The sequence below is a fragment of the Pinus tabuliformis genome, chromosome 7, assembly GCF_031772625.1.
Source record: "Pinus tabuliformis cultivar Carrire ecotype Pingquan chromosome 7, CPIR1, whole genome shotgun sequence".
NCBI classification, from domain to species: Eukaryota; Viridiplantae; Streptophyta; class Pinopsida; order Pinales; family Pinaceae; genus Pinus; species Pinus tabuliformis.
The window spans coordinates 59,083,327-59,105,595 of record NC_142293.1 but is presented as its reverse complement, the minus strand read 5'-3'; the positions used below and the strand labels follow the sequence as shown (position 1 = coordinate 59,105,595).

Sequence of the window (22,269 nt, the reverse complement as noted above, 5' to 3'; positions counted from 1 at the left end):
AATCCTAAGTGTAGACAATCTACCATGGGAGGATCTCCATCACAGATCTTCGTTTTTACCTAAGGATGATGCATTTGAAAATGATTTTTCATCTATCTTTACCGCTGAATATGTCAAAGACGCTCAGGATCCAACGAAACATTCTGATTCAGAGTTGAATTTAGGGAATATTTCTCGTACTATTCCCATTGATATTTCAGTAACACCCGGAATTGAGGAGAACATTCATATAGGTGCCTCATGTACAGAAGAAGAAATCCAAACTTACAAGGCCCTATTCCAAGAATTCCCCGATGTGTTTGCATGGTCTTACGAGGAAATGCCAGGAATCGATCCTGCCATTGTTGTTCATGAAATCAAAACCTACCCGGATGCTAAACCCATTCGGCAACGGTTGCGTCAGATTCACCCTCGAAAAGCGGCTGCGATTAAAGCAGAAGTCGAAAAGCTGTTGAAAGCAGGTTTCATTTATCCGATCCCGTTAACGGATTGGGTATCGAATATTGTTCCCGTCAACAAGAAACAAGGAACAATAAGAATCTGTATCGACTATAGGGATATCAATCGAGCTTGTCCAAAAGACAACTATCCTACGCCTTATATCGATCAAATTATTGATGATTGTGCCGGAAGTGAAATGTTTTCCTTCATGGATGGTTTTTCGGGCTATAATCAAATCAATATTCTACCTGCCGACCAACCAAAAACGGCATTCATTTGTCCATGGGGAACATTTGCTTATTGCAAATTACCTTTTGGGCTTAAGAATGCCGGAGCCACTTTTCAACGGGCGATGTCTTACGCATTTCACGACATCAAGCACATTGTGCAACCGTATCTCGATGATTTGCCTGCTCATTCTTTACGACGAGCTGATCACCTTGACCACCTACGAGCAATCTTTATGAGGTGTAGGCATTATCGAATTCGGTTGAATCCCCACAAGTGTGTTTTCTGTATAGAAACAGGTCGATTGCTGGGATTTGTTGTTTCAAAAGCCGGCATTCGCGTCGATCCCTCGAAAGTCGAAGCAATCATCAAATTGCCTCCTCCTTCGAGTTTGCGCCAACTCCAAAGTTTGCAAGGGAAAGCGAACTTTTTACGTCGATTCATCCCAAACTACGCCGAGGTCACTAAAGGTTTTACACGGTTGTTGAAACAGAACGTTCAATTCTTTTGGGACGAGATTGCCCAACAATCTTTTGATGCACTTAAACACGCGTTGACCCATGCACCGTTATTGCATCCTCCCAACTACAACCAGGACTACTTCTTATACCTCGCAGCTTCACATTCCACCATTGGGATGGTGTTAGTTCAAGAAGATGAATTCGGAGCTGAACATGTGATATATTATCTTAGTCAAACCTTAAATCCCACTGAGTTAAAATATTCACATGTGGAGAAATTGGCCCTGGCAGCCGTTCAAGCTGTCCAGCGTTTTCGTCACTACATTCTTCTCCGTAAAACTACAGTCATTTCGGATTGCAACCCTATGATTTACATTTTGACAAAACAATTGCTAGGGGGCAAGTACTCTAAATGGATCGTTATCCTGCAAGAGTTCGACTTGGAGTTCGAGAAGTCCAAGTCTAAGAAATCTTTAGTTTTTGCGGAATTGATGTGTGATTTCCCGCGTACTGACACAGAGACTGTGGCAGAAGAGTCCATTGCGGACGAATCTTTGTTTCTTATCAGTACTTTAGATCCGTGGTTTGGGGATATAATCATCTATCTCCAAACCCAAACCTTTCGGCCTGAAGCTTCCAAAGAGGAACGGCGGAAAATTAGGTTTCAATCCCAGCAATACAAAATTATTGGAGATACACTTTATCGCCGGGGGGCAGACTTAGTTTTTCGACGTTGTCTAACTCACGAAGAGGCTGAGAGAGTTTTGAATGATTGTCACTCTGGAGCATGTGGCGGTCATATGTCTGGGTATGCCACAGCTCAGAAGGTGTTGCGCGCTGGTTACTTCTGGCCATCTATGTTTAAAGATTGTATCATTGCAGTCCGGAAGTGCCACAACTGCCAAGTGTTTGATCGAAAGATGCGCGCACCACCTGCTCCTCTCCACCCTATAATTGCCGTTGGTCCATTCGCCAAATGGGGTATCGACTTTATTACTTGTAACCCTCACTCGGCCGGGGGGCATGCGTATATCATCCTCGCGGTTGATTATTTCACTAAATGGGCCGAGGCGATGCCTACATTCGACGCAAGCGGCAAAACAGCTGCAGTTTTCATATTCAATCATATAATAACTAGGTTTGGTGTCCCACAAGCAATTATTACTGACCATGGAAGCCATTTTCGAAACACCATGATGACTGAACTTACAAGCCAGCTTGGTTTGCGCCATGACAGCTCTACTCCTTATTATCCGCAAGCCAACGGTTTAGTTGAGTCTATCAACAAAGTTCTGGTTATCATGATCCGACGAACCATTGGTATTCATCGGTCGAATTGGCACAACATGTTATTTTCGGCGCTATGGGCATACCGAACCTCAGTGAAAACCTCAACAGGGTTCACTCCTTTCCAGCTAGTTTATGGCTTAGAAGCAGTGTTACCCATTGAATGTGAAATCCCATCACTTCAAATGGCTGTCGAATTACTTCCAGCTACTTCCGAAGAGGAGAAACGTTTATTGTACTTAGCTAAATTAGATGAGACTCGACGTGACGCTACATTGGCAATCGAGACTCACGCGAAGCGAATGAAAGCTCAGTATGATAGAAATGTGACCCCTCGAAGTTTTTCGGAGGGAGACCTAGTGCTCTTATATGATCAAGCTAACGATAAGCTAGGTGCTGGAAAATTCGTTCCTATGTGGCATGGACCCTATATTGTAAAGCGAAAGCTAGCAAAAGGGGCTTATGAGATAGTAGATTTTGATGGGGACTCTTTGGATAAACCCAGAAATGGGCTTTACCTAAAGAGGTATTATGCTTAAATGGTGGGTATGGAGATTTTTTAGTTAGGTTAGGTTTTCTTTCTAGCTAGTTTGATTGTTAGTTAGTCAGTGTGCTTAGCTTAGTGAGTGTGTTTTTCGTCGGTATTCTAGCTTATCTTGGTTTTGCTCTTGATATTGTAGATGTCGACGCCCCTCCAAACATACATTGGATTCGCTGATGGTGCTTGTCGTAGTACACGGAATATCTCTTCCGCAGCTTGGGTTATCTATTCACCCTCTGACGAGTTAGTTTCTATGCATGGGGTAAGCCTCGGTCAAACAACGAATAACATTGCAGAATACAGTGCAGTGGTTGAATTATTATCCGAATCTATTTCATTTGGAATTCGACGTTTGATAGTGAGGTTAGATTCTGAACTTGTTGTATTACAGCTTAATAGAATTTATGCCATTAGAAATCCTGTGTTATTAAGGTTGTTTTTGAGAGTGCGTCTCTTGGAACGTGAATTTGATTACATTGAATATCAACATATTCCAAGGTCCTTGAATACATTAGCAGATGCAATTGCTTCTCGAGTGTTGGACAGACATTTACGATAATCATGCAAGTAAATTTAAAAAACATTTCACCATACATGTTAAACAAGATAAGCCGGTAATAGTGATATATATATAGGTAGAAGTGTGTCAAAAAATATACATCGTCTTCGATCATAGGTTGAAAAACACCTTATGATCGGCAAAATGATAAGTACAAAAAGTCAAAATGTCACATGTGTCCACAAGTGACTAGCTAATCACTGGTGGTGCTCCCTGTACGACACCACTGCACGAGCTACTTTGCGCAAAAATCTCCTCAACGGTCCAGGGACCGCGACTACGTAGCGCTGCAGTCTGATAGGAATATCATCCATAGATGTCTCTGGTATATCTGCCGTCAGACGCTGTAGATCATGCTCCAACTCAGTCAGTACCTCCGCAGCCGCCGCGTCCTGTGGGGCCGGTAGCGGTGCAACTGGATGTCGCCTCTCGAAAAGCCGGAGGTTGGCTGGACGCTGTGGACCAACATCTGCATTTTGAAAACTTTACTGTCAGTTTGAGACGATATATATAAAAAACAAAAAAAAATACATAATTTGAAAACTCGTGAAAAATAAAGTACCTCTGTCATCCCATTGTTCTCCCTGTGGAAGAACCATGTCCGGATCACCTCGAAAATCTATTTCGGCATACGGAAAATCCTGGATCGCAAACACCTGGTCCTCTAACCAGTGAAAATAACTGTCAGTGAATCGAACAACTGCCGCACCCTCGTCCGGATGCCGAGCCATCACAGCAACCCATCGTACCAGCTTTGGCTCCTGAGGACCCGAAATATCAACAGTGAGATGCTGAGGGATCAGCATTGGTATCCTCTCTAAGGCAAAGCTCACGACTATAGGCCCATATCCAAAGGTCTTTAGTCTGCCGGTCTTTGCCTTGGTCAGTTGGACTTTCAAGTTAGCCAACAGTGCATCACACCAGTTGAAAATGGTGCCTTGGAGACAATCAATTGCCATCCGAAATTGAGACCCAGTAGCAATATGTAAAGTGGCTGAGCCACAAATTCTGGTCACAGTGAAAGCCAAGACCATGAGTTCACGTTGAGAGACATATTTGATCTCTATGCCTTTCTTGTGCTCTCGATCAGGTAGGCACCAATCTGCTCAGAGACTATCAAGGGATTGGCCACCCGGCCTAGTCCCAGCCAGATTGAGTTGCTCACCTCTGTTCGGCAAGCCAGTAAGAAAGTAAATGTCAGCAGGCTCTATCTCGAGTTTTTGCCCGCCGATATAAAAGCATTGTTCTTGAACGTTCCACCTCTCGACCAGCCATTCCAAGAACCTTACCTGAGCTCTCATACCAGGAATGGACCAGTATTTGTATAAACCACATCCTCTTAGGGCATCGAGGGAGGGTTGATGATTGATTGCAGCTTCATCAACCTCCTCATGCTCTCTTTCTCTCCAATCCAGCATGATAAGTGCCCTACACATGATTACACAGGCATTAAAATTAGTTTTGAGAAATTTCATTGGTTGGTTTGGGAGTTTGGGGTTTCAAAACCCGCGTTTTGTGGAGGAGGCACCCCGCGTTTGGCACACAGTGCGCCGGGACGCAGGTGGCCTGAAGGCAACCTGCGTCCCCAGACCTTTTCCCTGTGTAGGAAAAAGTCGGGGGACGCAGGTCAGCCTTTAGGAAAGCTGCGTCCCCCGCAGGGCGGTTTCCAAAACCCAAAACCCCCTAAAAATCAAAAATGAAACTTAAAACAAAATTCTAAACGGATGAAATTGACAAGGAGGATGTTGTGAAATACCTGGAAGAGACGGCGTTCGATTCTAACGGTCGGATTTTCCGCAGCGACCACGGGAAGTTTCTTGTCAAAAGCTCCTTTTTCAACCTCAACAGTCAAACGGTAAAAATGACATGGTAAAAAGTCTTTTTATAGGTTTTTTGGATGAATTTGTTCATTTTTCACCATGAAAAGATGTTTTTCAATGAATTTTTGCCTATCTTAAACAGGTATGAGTAATGTGTCGCTTTTGTGCAGGACAAAGGGACTTAGGGGGAAAATTGTAATTTTTCACAAACAAAATATCAGAGTCATCTTTTAAGCCCTTTTCTGACTCCTAAAACATGAAAAGATTGCCGAGCGTTTCTTTTACACTCGTTAAAACGGAATTAAAAGACGGTCCCCTTATAGCTCTTTTCTGACCGTAAAATCAGGAAAAGATTGCCGTGTTTTTGTCGTTTCAAACTCGATACGGAAATAAAACGACGTGTCCTTGATCGCTTTTTACTTTTCAGGTCAATGACTCTAACTATGAAAGTACTCCTTGGTCGTAAGATCAAGCGGTTCCCCCAGGTATTATTTTATACTTTTTCGGGCTTGAGGGACACAAATTTACGAAAAAGTTCAACTTGGAGTTTCCTTAAGTTTTTCAGACTCTCTAAAATTGAAAAACGCCGAGTTTCTCCTATACTGGGCTCGTTAAACATTCCACAGTAAAGGACCTGTTCAATTACAAACAGGAACGAACCACTCCTTCCTAGGGTTCGAATCAAAACTAGGTTGGACTCGTCCGAAGGATGAGCTTATAATCAAGCATATGTTATCCTCCTCAAGCTTGTTAAAAATAAAGAGGTACTTGCCAGAAATGGCGGGGGAAAAGAGAGAAGAATGAGCCTATTTGTTACCTTTTGTCTCAAAAGAAACTTTATTACCACTCTTGGACACGACACTTTTCATTCACCTGGGTTGGGAAATCTTTTACCTCACAGTCAATCAAACCACTTTTGAAAGTCTTCAACCGGGTTCCGGGGATTAACTTTGAGTTATTTAGCACCAAACCATCTGTCGTGTCATTATGTGTTCAAGAGGTCTGCAAACAAAACTTTCATCTGCAAAATACTTGTCATCCATTTGACCATCCCTGAGTCAGTCCTTACAGCAATATTTCTTCAACTTGAACAATGATTTCGTGTTGTGGGCTTGCCTGCAACAAGTCTCTTTCTATCGACATCAGCACATTATCTAGAGAGATGACTTAGAAATCGTCAGTACCTTGAGGTCTGCATGCATCAATGGCAGGTTTCTCGCCTTTGACGTCAGTTTACATCATTGACTTTCGATCGAAGGATTCCGTGAAATGTTCGACACCAACTCATTCATTCACATCTCATGGATTGTACTGGGTACTTTGAGAACCATTGACATTATTGGTGGTCTCTCTCACGCTTGTTAACAGTTCACATCATCGACTGGTAATCAAGTGGTTTCTACCATGTTCGACATCAACTCATTTATTCGCATGGCTAGAATCGTACCAATTCGAGAAGTAGGAATGAAGACCCTGGATCAAATCTTTACCGTCCAGGCTGCGAGGAGTTTTGTATTCATTATCTAAGTAGACTAATCATAAACAGATGGTTGCGCCCATACTGTGTCTACAAAAGTCTATGATTATGATGTACTACACGATCATTTCTGTATCAGAGTAGTTTAGTCTGTTAGTTAAAGTTTTTATCTGAGTATGGGAATGCCTACCTCAGTGATAATATAATCTTATCCATGTATTTTGTGTTGAAAATTGCAGGTTCCAACCAGGTTCTCCACGAGATAATCCTCGAAATGATAAAGCGCTTCACCCTTCCTAGATAATACAAAACCCTAATCTATTCCAGGCTTCGCACTTTAGGGGGCAATCTGTTACACTAAAAAATGTCACCATGGCTATTTACAGTCAGTATGGCTCAATCAACAGTCATACTACCCTTTTTGAGCAAGTCTTATGCCTCTGCTATTCATGTCAAAATCCAAGAAAGAGAGAAAGTCCTTATAAAATATGTTTATCTCTGGGTACGCAGGTTCTCTCAAGCCTTGCCTGCGTGTACGCACCTTTTGTTCACAAGGTCTGCGTCCAAGGACGCTCTGTATCTAAAGGGGCAGGTGTGTCCCTCTGAAAAGGTTAAAATGCGCGAGTTTCATCTTCAAAAACTTACTTGTGGTCACTTCTAGAGCTTTCTAGAAGGTTCTTGGATGAATATTGAGCGCCTCCAGATGGTTCATGCACTCCTATCAAAGAGGAACTTATCCCATCAATAAGGGAGTGATCCCATCCAAAGAGGGGACTATCCCATTGATGGTGGACCTAATTAACTTCCTCTTGAGCACTATAAAAAGAGGCATTGAGCCAGAAGGAAGAAGGTTGAAAGCTATAGATTTCTAAGGGTAAATGCTGCAGGAATTAGGACTCCCATTTAGAAGTTTGTGAGGAGAGATTGTCACCCTTACTTGTTCTATTTGGAAGTGGGTGAGCTTTGTCAAAGTAGAGGAAGACTCTTGTGGACCCTGGAAGGAGCTTGCACAACACCAAGGCTCAGGTTGTAATGGTTCCTTTTGATTACCTTTAATGCAAATTGGTCCATTCTTCTCAATAGCTTGTTGTTAATGGGTTATTTCATGTACTCCTTGGTCTATATGTTGAATATGCTTTGTTTTATGTTATAATCAGGTGCTATTTAATTGTTTGACTGTTGGTGATTGCAGGTTTTGGAGAACGGGAGGAGCTCATCCGGATCAACAAAGCTTGGACTTCTACAACAGCGTTTGGACAGAGGTAAGAACGAAACACTTGATTTCTCATATCATAATGTATGTTTAGGGAAGGATAGCTCCAATTTGTTTTGTTTGTCATTAGAATGTCTTAGACTTCTAGGAAGGTCAGCTGTGTCCGCACCCTTGACTGATTCCGTGTGACACCCCCATTCATACGAGACCATACAATCTCCATTGGCATTGAAAATCACTCCACCTGCTCCAGCGATCTCGAGATTCGATTTCGAGGCACCGTCGAAAAAAAGATAATAAGTGTTGCAGTTTTTAAGCCATGTTGCAAATTCTTCCTCCTTGAGTCGGATTTTCCAATTGTAATACATTTTACTTTGCCTGCTGCTGGTGGTGGTATCAATCTGATTACTATTATTTCTGTCCAGTATATAGCCAATGAAAATTCGCTCTTCCACATTGAGATCAGTGATGTCTATGCTTCTGCAGTTTTTGACTGAAATAGTTTCCAAAGCAAGACTCCTTGCTTTGTTGCATAGATTTCTAGTGATTGAGTCCTTGTCCTTAAACACTTTACGGTTTCTGGCAAGCCAGATGGACCATAACATAGTGAGAGGTAGGGTGTCCCAGACCCTTTTTACTGTGTTGTGTTTTCTTTGTTTCCAAGGATAATTTTTCCTCCATTGATGAATAGCCTCTCCTACGGAGTCCTGATCACTCCAAGGAATGAGATTGTTATAGGATATACTTCTCCAGCAGGCCTTAGCAAAAGGACAGGCAATAAAAAGATGTTGTATAGATTCTTCGGTAGCTTGACAATTAGGACAACGTGAAGGACCAATAATACCCCGCTTCTGAAGGTTTTCAGCAGTAAGTATTTTCCCTTTCAGAAGGGTCCACAGGAAGAATTTAATTTTGGGCAAAGCTTCAGATTTCCAGACCATTTTCCAACGGTTCCAAATGGACATGGGGTGATGGCTGTTGCAAATGTACTGGTGAGCAAATTGGACAGTATAATTTGAGCCTGACGGGTCCCAACGAAATCCATCAGGTTCATTCTTTTTAATTGGAGCTATACTGTGAAGATGGGATTGAAGAGCTTGTAGACTGGCCATGAGATTAATGGGAATGGCTGGGAATGTCCATCCTAACCATAAATTGGAATGGATATCCCACAGAGAGATCTAGTCCAGGTGGTGAATTCCTATACTATTAAAATAGGTGAGAATGGGAATGACTCCAACTTGGCTGTTTAATGGCTGCCTGCCCATTATTTTATCTGATCCAATGTTGATATCAACACCTCCTTTGGGAACTTTGGAGATATTCTGGATCATGAGAGGAATTGCTCTTTTACATAGACGCCAAATTTTGGAAGAGTCTCTGATAGGGATATCTTGATCAAGGAGCCGCTGCCTTGGGAAATTTAGATATTTGACCTCCAACACTCATTTCCACCAAGTAGAGAGACCAGTGATAAGTCTCCAGACAATCTTGCCTCCAAAGGCAAGATTAAGAAATTTGGGGGATCTAATCCCAAGACCACCTCTGTCTTGAGATTGGATGACCTGCTTCCAGTTCACTAGATTGAATTTCTTTTTGTCATTTTTCCCTCCTTGCCAGAGGAATTGGTGGAGGATGACTTCCATTTTGTAATGGAAAGAGGCTGGAGCTTGAAGAAGAGAAAATTGATATAGAGGTAGGGAGGAAATACCTGATTTGAGGAGGATGAGGCGGCCAGCTGGGTTGAGCCAGATGGAACCCCAACACTACACCTTTCTCTTCATCTTGTCAATAATTGTGTCCCAAACTTCAGCCTTCAAGGGACCTACACTTATTGGCAGGCCCAGGTAAGTGAAATGAGACCATTCATAATTGCAAGAGACCCCAAGGATAGTGGCTATGCTGTGCAGAACTTGTGCTGAAGTGTTCCATCCATAAATACAACTTTTCTGCTGATTGACTTGACCACCCGAATACCTCATGTATTTTTCCAACAAAATCTTAAAGCGCCGAGCTATTATCGTGGAAGCTCCTCCAAGTAAAAGGGTGTCATCGGCGAATTGAGAGTGGTTAATGTTCTTTACACCATTCCCAAATTTTATTCCAGTAATGAGACCAACTCTCCGCTTGAAGTCTAGCGCTTTGCTGAAGGATTTAGCCATCAGAATGAAGAGGTAAGGTGAAAGAGGGCAACCTTGCCTAAGACCCCGTGATGATTGAAAAGCAGTTCTAGGTCGTCCATTAACAAGAGGAGAGATCCAGGGCCCGAAGATGCAAGCTTTGATGAGATTTAAAAAGGTTGCATCAAATCCCATCTTTTTTAAAATAGCTAAGAGGTAGGTGTGCCTTACTCTATCAAAGGCATTGGCTAAATCAAGTTTAAGGACAAATCCTTTCTCATTCCTAGTTTGGCTTGAATGAACAACTTCTTGGACAAGGAGGATAGAATCTGTAATTTGTCTATTAGCCAAAAAACCCCCTTGGTTTTCAGAAATGAGAGAAGGGAGAAAGGATTTGAGGCGAGAAGCAAGAATTTTGGTTAGAATCTTGTAGGACGAGTTGCAAAGGGAGATGGGTTGGAATCGACTAAAAGATGATGGTCGATTTTCTTTGGGAATGAGGGCTAAATGTGTGGCATTGGTGTAACCACCGATTTTGGCTTTCCTCTGGACCCATTTGAGCATTTTAATCAGATCTCTTTTTATAATTCCCCAAAAGGCGCGATAAAAGCAAATGGGGAAGCCATCAGGTCCTGGTGCTTTGTCCGGCTGGAGAGCCCAAATGGTTCTTCTAACCTCCTCCTCATCAATTTCCTTATTCAAGGTATCATTCATTTCCTTGTTGATGCTGTTGGGAAGGAATTGAAGCAGGTCAGCATAATCCTCTTCATCTGTTGTTTCAGTTAGAAGGTCCCGGTAGTGGTTTGTAGCAGCCTGTCTGATGGCTTCTTGGGTGATTTGAAGGTTACCTTCAGCGTCCAAGATTGAGCTTACAGTATTGCTTATTCTCCGCACTGTAGTCTGTTTGTGAAAAAATGTTGTATTCTGGTCCCCTCCTTGCAACCAGAGTTGCCTCGATTTAATCCTCCATTTAGATTCCTCCTCTATGTTTACACGGCAAAGTTGAGAATATAGGTCACTTTCTTGCTCTTTGTTCTCTTGGGTGAGGCCCTGCTCTTATATTTCCTTTTGGACGCTATTTAGTGTAATTTTGATCTCCTTTTTGATCCTTTCAGGCTCCTTATAACTGATTTTCGCCCATTCTTTTATCGCCTGTTTGGTGTTTCTCAGCTTGGATTCCCAAATGAATCCGGGAGATCCTTCAACACGCCGCCTCCACGATTTTTCCACAATGTCTTTAGCCGCTGTAATACAATTCCAAAGGGGGTTGTACTTAAACGGGATGGGTCCGAGAGGGCAATGCTTTTCCAGATTAAGAGAAATTGGATAATGGTCGGATGCTGAACAAGGAATAATATTAGCGTACCCAGCAGTGAAGGAAGAAAGAAGCATGACGTTGATTAGAATTATGTCTAATCTCTCCATAATGTTGCTTGTACCTAGCCTGCGGTTGCTCCAAGTATATCTCCTGTTTTTTGGAATGATATCGACTAGATCGTGGTCATGCATAATGTCTTCCAGCTGAGTTCTGAAGGGATTCGGGGAGAAAATACCTCCTCTTTTCTCATTAGCATGGAGAACAAGATTTAGATCTCCTCCTAATATGATATTGGTGTTCTCCTCTGCGTCCATGCTGACTTTGATTTCCTCCCAACAACGCTCCTTATCCCTGAAGTGATTAGGCGCATAAATGTTGTATATTACTATAATCTGCTGATTTATAGTTCCATATGTTTTGATTCCAGATTGTAGCGATTCCTTCGGAAGCTCCCCTGGATTCACTAATACTTCCATTGTACTGCTTGTTCTGTTCAACGATTTTAGTCATTTCCTGTAGGCTTTGCTTTGTTTCTTGTAACAAAAAGATCCCTGGTTTTTCATAATAAATAAGATCTTTCAGGGCTGCAACTTTGGAGGGGTGCCCTATACCCCTGTAATTCCAAGATAAGATTTTCATCATTGGGAATGTGGGGTGTGGAGAGGTGCTCGCCCCCCTTGATCCTTGTGTGTTTTGTCTTTATCATGCTATCCTAGGATGTAAGATTCAATTGGGCTTTGAGTGCCCATTGCTATGTCCTTTTGGGCATTCTCATCTCTATGTTGCTTTGCAGATTTTCTACCTGGGCCGGGTTTCTTAAGAGAGTTGCTAGAGGCTCCATGATCTTTGGATGAGCTCCTGGTGAGTCTGGAGAGGGGAGGTTTGAGGGAAGTCTGGGAAGGGATAACCAGAGGAGGGGAAGGATCAGAGGCAGCTGAAGGAATCAAGGGAAGGAGCGAGGGCTCCAAGGGAGGAGCATCAGAGGGGGATAAAACTGAAGGGATTGGAGGTAGAAGGGGGCAAGGGAGGGGAGAGAGAAGGAAGGGAAGATGAGGGAGGGGAGGATGAGGAGGGGCGGGCAATCTTTGAGGCAGGGGGTTCAAATTCTGGAGGGGCTTTAGATGAGGGAGCCGACTTCTTTTTTTTGACTGTTTCCCACTGTTCTTCTTGTGGGTCATTTTCAACATTAACAAGAGAGGGACAACGATTGGCAAAGTGGCCGTATTTGTGACATACCTTACATTTGAATGGTATTTGCTCGTAATCAAGCTGCTGAATATGGCTCCAATCATCCACTTTGAGCTTGATGGCTTCCGGTAGGCCTTTGCCAAGATCCACTTCCACACAAATATGCGCGCATGCTTGCATATTATCCTTTGGCTCGCTGCGATCTATGTACTTGCCAACAACGTTTCCAATTGCACGAACCGAATCATCTCCCCAACAGTGAAGAGGGAGATGAGGGAGTCTGACCCAGACAGGGACAACGTTGGGGACATCCAGTTCCGAATCAAAATCCGGGGTCCATTTGTTTAAGTACAGGCCTCTGGAGTCCATGAAATAAGGCCCATTCCTGAAGATTAAATCCTTATCTTCTTTAGATTCAAAGTGGAAGGTAAAGAACCCCTTTCCACAGAATCTAATGGAGATTTTACCTTGTATTTTGTTGGACCAATTCCTTTCAACCCATCGTTGCACAGTTCTTGGAGATGGCCAGAGGCCCGTGAACTGTCCAATGAGACCTTTTTCTGCAAGAGAGAGGGCTGCCATGCGAGGAATGGCTGGAGGTAGATTTACTTCTTGGAGAATGTGACTTTGATATTGCTGGGCGAGGCCGTTGTGGTGGGAGAGATTTGACGAGTGCAGAGAACGCATGCTGGGGATCGCCCCCCTTCGGTGAGCAGTCCGGAGGGGCCATGAGAGTCGAGGAAAGCCGAGAGAGCGCGCAACAGGGTTAGGGCGCGTAGCAGCAGGAGCGCGCAACCGTCCTATGCCAAAAGTCTGGAACCAATTAATAAATTCTTTAGGAGCTAGATATTGAAGCTGTTGTATTTCTGTAATTTCGAATCTTCAAGATCTAAAAATCCATCCTATAGTATCCCTATGAGTATTCTTTCCAACCAAATAATCCAGACCAATATTGGATTCTTCAAGAATGAGTTAAGCCCAATCTCCCACAATGACCTGATTATAGACTAGTTCAATAAAGCGAACTTGTACGAAATGCCACGTGTCACTGTTTTCAACCTTTGGCCTTGAAAATGATACCCCAAAAAACTACAGTCTGTCCTATTTCCGTCACTTTTTATGAAATTCAAATTTGATGCTTAGAGAGAAAGTTATGACAATTTTCCTTAGGTCGCCTGTTTGAGATGGAATTCTGGAGCCTGCAAAAACCCTGTCTTCCTTAGATCATATCTCCGAAAATATAGCGAGACAAGAACTGAAATTCGTACATGAATTTCATCACGATTTCGGCTCCATGTGGTTTCAATTTCAACTTCTGAAGCTTCGTAGAAAAAAGTTATAGCGAAAATGCCACGATGACCTGTTTGAAGCAGCGAAACCCTAGAATCCAAAGCTCCGATACCTAATGTTATGCAACCAACTCACAAATAGATATATCAACGACTTAAAAAGTATCCTCTTCGAGGGGGAAACCTCCTTTACATTACATAAATGAAAAATCCTTGGATGATACAAATGACAAGACCTCCTTTGTAAATATAAGAGTCTAATGGGTCACAATATAATCAGAGCCTACATAACAATAATAATGTAAGAGCACAACAATAATAATAGTGGGCTTCTATGGGGCACAACAATAACAATATGGGGGCTACATGGGAAAAACAATGACAATAACGGGGATACACTAGCATTATAGGGACCCAACAAACCCTCTTGCGTTGAAAGACAAACACATTGCGAGAGATCAACACATCATATTGACCTTGCTCTAAGGGCCCTGAGAATTGTATATTGCTTCACATTTTGAATATCCTCCACCATTTTCTGTTAGGCCTTAGACAAGAGAGATTTCCTTCCAACTAAAGGAGCCGGGACACATTATTTTTCCAAGCCTAGTTTCAAGGAGTCACCTCTTCCCCTCCTTGAATTGGACCATAGTTTGTAAAACTTCTTATAGACACAATTCACACTAAGAGCTAGAGAGGAAGAGGGAGGGACTTCTTTAAAATTTTACCCTCCTCGAAAACATAACAAACACATAGTTATTCTTGACTAAGCATCCTAGACTCGACCCTCACATCTAGAGAGGGAGTGCAAATCACAACACCCCCCCTAACAAAAAGAAAGGGCTAAGGGACCCCCCTGAGGAGGGGCAACACTTCGATTCTTTTTAGTCGTAGAGTTAATAACCTCTAGGGTGACAACATGCAAAACATGAACATCTAGAGAAATAAAAACAAGGGAAGAGGGAGGGAGATCATTCTCACTAGAAGAAGACACACTTTGGCGGCCTGAATCTGAACCATTGGCACTTCCTTTAATAGGTCAATTCAAGACTTTCGCATAATCGAACAACGCATCTTCAACCCCTTTTTCTGCAACTGGAGATGAAGAAGGGGGTTGAGACTCTTCTTTAGAAATATTGGACGACTTCTTTACCCAAACCTTTTTAGCACTATCCACATTCAAGATCTTACTACATGAACTTATAAAATGACCAATCTCATGGCACCCATGGCATTGAAAAGGAACCTTCCAATAATCAATTTTTTGAACCCAGGAGTGATCCCCATCTTTAATTTCAAATTCAACGAGTAATTCTTCCCTGAAATGTACTTCAACATGGATCTCTGCCCATCTTTTGTTTGCCTTTGTGGCCCAATTTTCTTCCAAATGTAAGAATCTCCCAATTTTACCACCTCTAACACATTTTCTTTCCAAAACAATAGAGCGAAGCCAAACATAATTGTCCACACCTTCTCCTTTGAGATAGGGTTTTTGATGGGGTTAAAATTGACCATCCATCATTGCAGGATGAGCCCGGAGGGACCCCAACACCAATCACTACTTAGAATTTTAACCACGTTTTTATTATATTAACTATTTGATATAATTTCTCTGGGTGCAACCCCACATTTGACTACCACGTCAAGGTGTCCCTATGGCTTCAAGTTAGGCTCTCATGAGAATTAAACCTTACCTAATTGTGAAACACTCCTTGCTTTTCACAATTAGATCCAACCCCTTTAGGCTTTTAAAAGTTGTTGTTGTTGTTTTAATATGCTAGAGGAATCGACAACTAGGCTGAGCTCATTCTCATGTGACACGAGGTCAATTCCAATCGCTACCACTTTAACCTCTAGTTATACTACTCAACCCTTGAGGATGACATGTAGCTTTGGTAATCAAGAGATTTAAACAAAGGACCTCATCACTCGCATAACTTTATATAACACAAACTTGCCAATTGAATTACTCGAGGAGGCTTTTGGGCATTTTAAACTTACATTGAAAAATAGCCGTTAGTCTTTTTAGCCGTTGGAGTCTCTGCTTGGACTATTTAACTCGCTATACTGGATCTGTATCTTCAACTTGTCCTGACGATGAACCACACTAGTTGGTTCGAAACACGTCGACAAATGATCAATTATGTGATTTCGCCAAAGATTTTTCTAAACAAACGTTATGGATCACAGAAGTCTAAATTCCTTGAAAACATATTCTTATTAATTTGTGATTTTAATATTGCAATTTATAACTTCTCTATTAATAATATGTTTTAAGTAGACAATGAATCACCCTAACTAACTATATAGATAAATAGTCTAATTTAATTAATTATATATTTTTTGTTTAATTTAATTAATTATATATATATTTCATGGTAACTAGTGAATTGATAAGAAGTACTGTATTAGGCGAGACCTAGGATCAAATTACAACAATTTTCATTATTCACCGATCAAATTATAACAATTTTCATTATTCACCTCAATATCAAGATATTCAATTTTTCTGGCCCCTTAGAGCTTATAGGAATTATAGGTCAATATTTTCAACTTGTTCAAATTTTTGCAATACAAACTAACATATCTCGAAAAATTAAACCATATAACTACCACTTGAACTATTGTCTTTTAACATTTAAATAATTAATTAATTATACTAATCTATATTACTAAATTTACTTAAAAAAATATTAAATACAATTAAAAAAATACACTTATAATAAATATATATATATTAATATATCAAACTAAATCATCACCATTATTATATTGAACTAATTTCTTTTATTATTATCGTTATATTTGATCAGAAAATCAAATATCACTTAATTATACATATTTTCCAAAAATTAGACATTATGTTTATTTAACTAGCTAAATCCACCATCATTGTATTTAATATTATAGGTTTATCTATCAAACTAAATCATCATATGTTATATTTACCTTATCTATTTATTTATTTAACTAAATCTTTTGTAGTTATCATTATATTTTATTAATAAATAAACATCATCATTATATTTTATTAATAAATCAAATATCATTTACTTAAATAAATACATATTTAAAAAATTAATCATTATTCTTATTTAACTAATTAAATTTATCATCATTATATTTATTGAGAAAGGTTTATTTTACAACCCAAGATGAAGGTGATGTGTAAGTATGTGCGTGTTCAATTTGGAGTTGACTAGTGTAATACAATTAAAATATTCTCTAAATAGAAAAGTAATGTTGGCTATAATAAATAAAATAGAATTACCATGCATATTTAATTAGTTGTCCTTATGGCCTAGTATAATTTCATGTAAAGTAATTAGAAGTAAAAAAAATATGTGAGTGAGATGTTTAAACCTTATACCTTTCAAATATATTTTAACACATTATTTAAATATTTATGTTAACTAACTTATGTTAACTTTATTTTGCACATGAAGAAATTTGATCTCTCCCCTCATGTGAGATCCACACTTAAGATGAATCTATGTTGGTTTAACTAAATTTTCGTCATTTTATTTATTTTAAGTATTTATCTATTAAATCCTCCATCATCATTGTCTATATTTACATTTTACGTTACATGCCCTTTTTTTTTAATCTAATTTATTTTAAAATGAAGCATGAATCCATTAAAATGACATGTTTGAGAGTTTTAAGTTTTTGATCTAATTTTTTTAAAATACAACATTCATTGAAATGACATATTTGATGAATAAACTTTTCACAATCTAAATGTCTTAAAGATATTTTTTAAAAACAACATAAATTCATTAAAATAACATATTTAACGAGTGAACTCTTCACAATCTAAATACCTAATTTATTTTTGGAACATATTTAAATCCAAACATTTTAAACACACTAACCAATACTAATGATTTTGCCGCAAAATTCATATCAGAAATCCCAAAAGACTCAGATTCCGATTAGAAATCCAAATCCGCCCGGAAAGACTAAACAACTCCTTTTATCGTTGCCTCGATAAACGTATAATTTACAAGGATTAAGCAGATTGTGTATTTGAATATCTCAATAGTCATAGCAGATAAAGGCCCTGGAATCTACCATTGCCAGCTCAGCTCAGATATACGCACCGTTGCCATCGAAACGTGCTGCTTAATCCTTCATAAAACATGACCGTGTGTACTTTTTGTCTCCTATGAAATCAAAATCCAGTTATCTGTCAATAAGAGGAATTAAGAAGTAAGGAACCCGAGCACAGCGCCAGGAAGACCGAGACACAGATGGGGCCTGCTCCTGCTGACGAAGATGACGACGATAGTATTCACTGGATCACTCCCCGGATCAATGTCGACTCTAACTATCAATCATTGACTGAGAAGGTACTCTCTCCTCTCTTCCATTCACAGGATTACTGCCACACAAACAACTGACCCTGTAATGCACACCAACTATTCCTTTTTCGCCGAGAAACCCTAACTACAGGAGAAATGCAGTGTTGTGTGAAATTTCTGTAAAGTAGAACTGCTATTCTTATTGATGCTGTTAACTTTGATCATAGAAGAGATGTTTCAGTGATCTCCAAATGTCCTTTTTACTGTCTGTGTTAGACACTATTTGTGCAGCATTTCGTGCAGCATCCTACACAACTTAAAGGTGTTCTGCAGGTTGTGTAGTTTGGTCATGTTATGAAATGGGCATAATCTATGCGGTATCAAATATTCCCAAAAAAAGAAAACAAACAAAAACCCTTTTCTGGTCGTCTAGAGATTGTATAGCGTTCCATTGGACTGAAAATACCAAGATTGAACTCCGCCTTATCCACAAGCAATTTTTTTCTTCTTTAAATCACTGAAATTGCGGCTGCTGTTACACAACCAGCACGATTACATTAATTTATGCCAACATTGTTCACAAGGGTACTAATGAGTATACAAACCAACATAGTTGGCCATTTGAAGCCACAGTTTGCAACATACCACCGAGGGAGGGAGCAAGCCGAACAGGACTTGAACCTAGATCTACGTCATCGTTACGCAACCATTCCATATATATGTGAGTATGTGGGGTTGGCTAAACCCCTTTCGACTGGAGAGGGTACATAACTCCTCTAATATCAGCTTTACAATTATAAGGGCTTTGGCTATGGCACCACAACAAAAGGGCATCTATTTTTACGTTGACGAGGGATTTTCTATATGAGAGCTATCTCTGTGATTAGATTTATGGTGTGCTCATAGCTGATAGCTGTACATATATGGTAAACGACGGTCGGTGTACCCATAGACGTCCATTCCGTCCTTCTATAAGGGAAACTGCTACTATCTGGACACGATGGTTTTTGCTTCCTTGCTTAATTGAACTTCATTTTCTTTGGGGATTTGAACTCCTGACCTCCTCTTGTTGTTGCTGCTGTTGGGGCTCAGCAGGAGAGATTGCAGGAGAGATTGAATAGAGCTAGGGATGTTGATGGTGGCCATGTCGTTTTTAATGTCGGACCTTAGCAGTGGGCGGGTTTAATCTGGCTGGCTAAATGTAGTGGCTTGCCAGCAGAATGTATTGTGTGGCCTGCATAGTGAGTCGTGACAATTGAATCAAATTTATGTTACTTTTAAACTTATAAATGGAAAGAAAATATATGCTGTTGATGCATTCAATATAGTGACAAAACAACACCTAATGGTTGTAGTAATGGCTACAATGTCAGCTGGATACAAGTGGTGGATAGTGGTCATCGATTTAATTGCCATGTAGGTTAACCTGACCTTTTCCATGGTGTTTTGGCATTGCCATGTGGGTAAAGTTTGAAAAAATATGGTCAGGAAAAATGAGCGAGCAAACATTGCCCCAGAACTCAGGTTTGATTCCAAGTGTTTAAAAATTCACAGCCCTCTTAAAAATATGAAGGTAATCGTGACTTGAAAGCTGATTTTCGGCTTTGAACCAGTTTTTCTGGTGCTTTTTATTTGTCTGTTATGATGTTTTAGGTTATTTTATACAATTAAGCACTATAATCTGCTGTTTTTTGAGACTTACATTCTGCTTCGTTGCAGTTTGCTCACCAATACAGTGATAATGTCAGGTTCTGCTACTGAAAACTGTGATCTCATGACATTCCTTGGGTTGTGACATCAAATTTTTATGTTTTCACCCTGAAATTTCTGTCATTGTTAAAGATTTGTGCTTCCAACGTTAAATTTGAAATTTTTGCTTCAAATTTGTCTTTCTTGTCTTTGATAAGGTAAAACTACTTTTAGTCTTAAATTCAGATTCATCTGTCTCAAATCCTTTATTTGTTCTCAATTTGGGCTACTTCTTGGCATGTTATACTATTGAATCTTCTGAACCTTGTTTATCCGTGCTAAAAATCAGTCTCCTTCTCATATGTTGAGTCTATTTATCGCTATACCCTGTTCGGTCCCTTTTTTTCTTTAGGGGTAAGCACTTTTTTATTTTTTCACATTGGAAAGGTGCACACTTGCCTCAGTGGGAGATGAAAAGCATTTGTTCAACTAGCTTCTCTTCATTTAATATGCTCTCCTATTGGGAAGGTACATGCTTCTAGCATGGACGTTGCTGGGTTGAGTTGAGTCAAGGGCACCCTCCTCATTCTTCTGGCTGTTCTCGATGTGTACATGAACATTGCCATGTTGTCTCTGATATTGTCATGGATATCACAAATGCTCATGGCCTTGATGTCTGAGCCGAGCCCAAGATTGAACCTTGTTGATTTTGACACAAACTCAACACTCTCATTGCTGTTGGACAAAGACTAAACTGACATTTGAGGATAGGGAATTCAACCTTTGAACAACCAGTTTCGTGGCTGTGTTCCAGTTTAGAAACAACAAAATATCTGACTTAAATTCGACTAGATAGAATTCAAATTCCTTGGTGGCATACTCTATGTAGAGAGGAGTTAGGACACCTCTAGCTTGGATGATGACCATGAACAAAACAATGAACTACAAGTAACCATGATCGGTCAAACCTTAGAGAAGCAATTTGAGTTGAGATCGCCATTAGTGACTAAGGACATGATCAATGGTTTGATGACAAGCTCTTATTCCAGTTGCAACTCTACATTCCTCCTTCCTATGGCACTGACGACAGCAGAAGCTCTTCTTGCCTTGTCTTATGTGCCCATTCCCTGACTCTCTTTGATGCTCTCCTTCTCCCATTTTGGGGGCATGCAGGTTTTGTGGAGCTCAAATTTGTCCGATAGTGATCCCTCAGATCCTCGAAAATCGACTCAATAGAGACAAGGCCAAATAATATTCAAAAGTTGTTGGAAAACTGAATTAACATTACAAGTTTTTCAAGGTTCTAATTAGTGCGATAGTGATCCTTCAGAGCCCTGGAAATCGATTCAACCAAGACAAAAACAAATATCATTCAAGAGAGATGCTGCTTTAAACTTGGAACTTACTTCCAATTCAGCTTCTATTGCTCAGTTGTAAGGCTACATTTCTGGTTTGAAGTTGTAGAAATGCCACAATTCAGCTTTCAGGAAATTATACATTCCTTTTCAAATTCACGGAAGGTTCAAGATCCTAAACAAATACAATCACACTCTTGTCAAACTGCTTGATTAAATATTCCAGCTACACTTGTATATCCAAAACACAACTTAGGCTACAACATTTTAATACTACACATTCCGTTGGAGTGCCATTGCAGCACTATGGGCAATTGTTAGTATTGAAGCCAACCAAGACTTATGCCTGGACTCCCCTCCAAAATTCACATTAGCATAAGGACTACAATGAACAGCACCTCCACTTCAGCATGAAACTTTTGTTTTGTCACATTGACATGACTTTACATCTCAAAAAGATTCTGTGAATGGCATTACTACAGGAAGCATGGCTGAAGGGTATTGAACTTTTGTCATCATCATGACAAGCACATCAACTTGCCACACTGCTTGACAGACTGAAGATAAATATATATTAGTTCAGTCATGTGCTGAGTCATCCAAAAAGAAACCTTTTTATGCTTCATTCCAATGGCTCTAATTCTAACTAAATAATTAAGTCTATTCTATATTCTAGCTGTAGTTTTGATGGCAAATCATGAAAATGTCGTTCTGCTCTTCTACAACTTCCTCCATCTCCTTTTCTTCAATATCAATGGTTTTGTTTGGATGGTGAATAACACTTTCTAGTTTATTCATCCATTCTTTTGGATGACATAAATTTTGTTAATAACAATTGAAATCACTGAAGGACTGCTTTCAAGGAGTCTTGGTTCAACTTAATACATAATGGTTGTGTTTATATCACTCAAAATCTTCAAAGGATTACTTTCATGCATGTGTAGTTGAGTTTGATACATTGCTGGTTTCAAATGTAATT

The 22,269-nt window shown here is 40.1% G+C and overlaps 1 protein-coding gene across 1 annotated transcript in view; it reads left to right on the top strand.

Annotated features, from left to right (window-relative positions):
• The first annotated feature begins 17,992 nt into the window (after positions 1 to 17,992).
• LOC149245181 (exocyst complex component EXO84C-like) overlaps positions 17,993 to 22,269 on the top strand; it is a 106,545-nt gene continuing 102,268 nt past the window's right edge. The window contains exon 1 of the mRNA XM_089457697.1: positions 17,993 to 18,294. Coding sequence (XP_089313823.1) covers positions 18,196 to 18,294 — 99 coding nt within the window. The 5' untranslated portion in view covers positions 17,993 to 18,195. The remainder of the gene's footprint in view (positions 18,295 to 22,269) is intronic.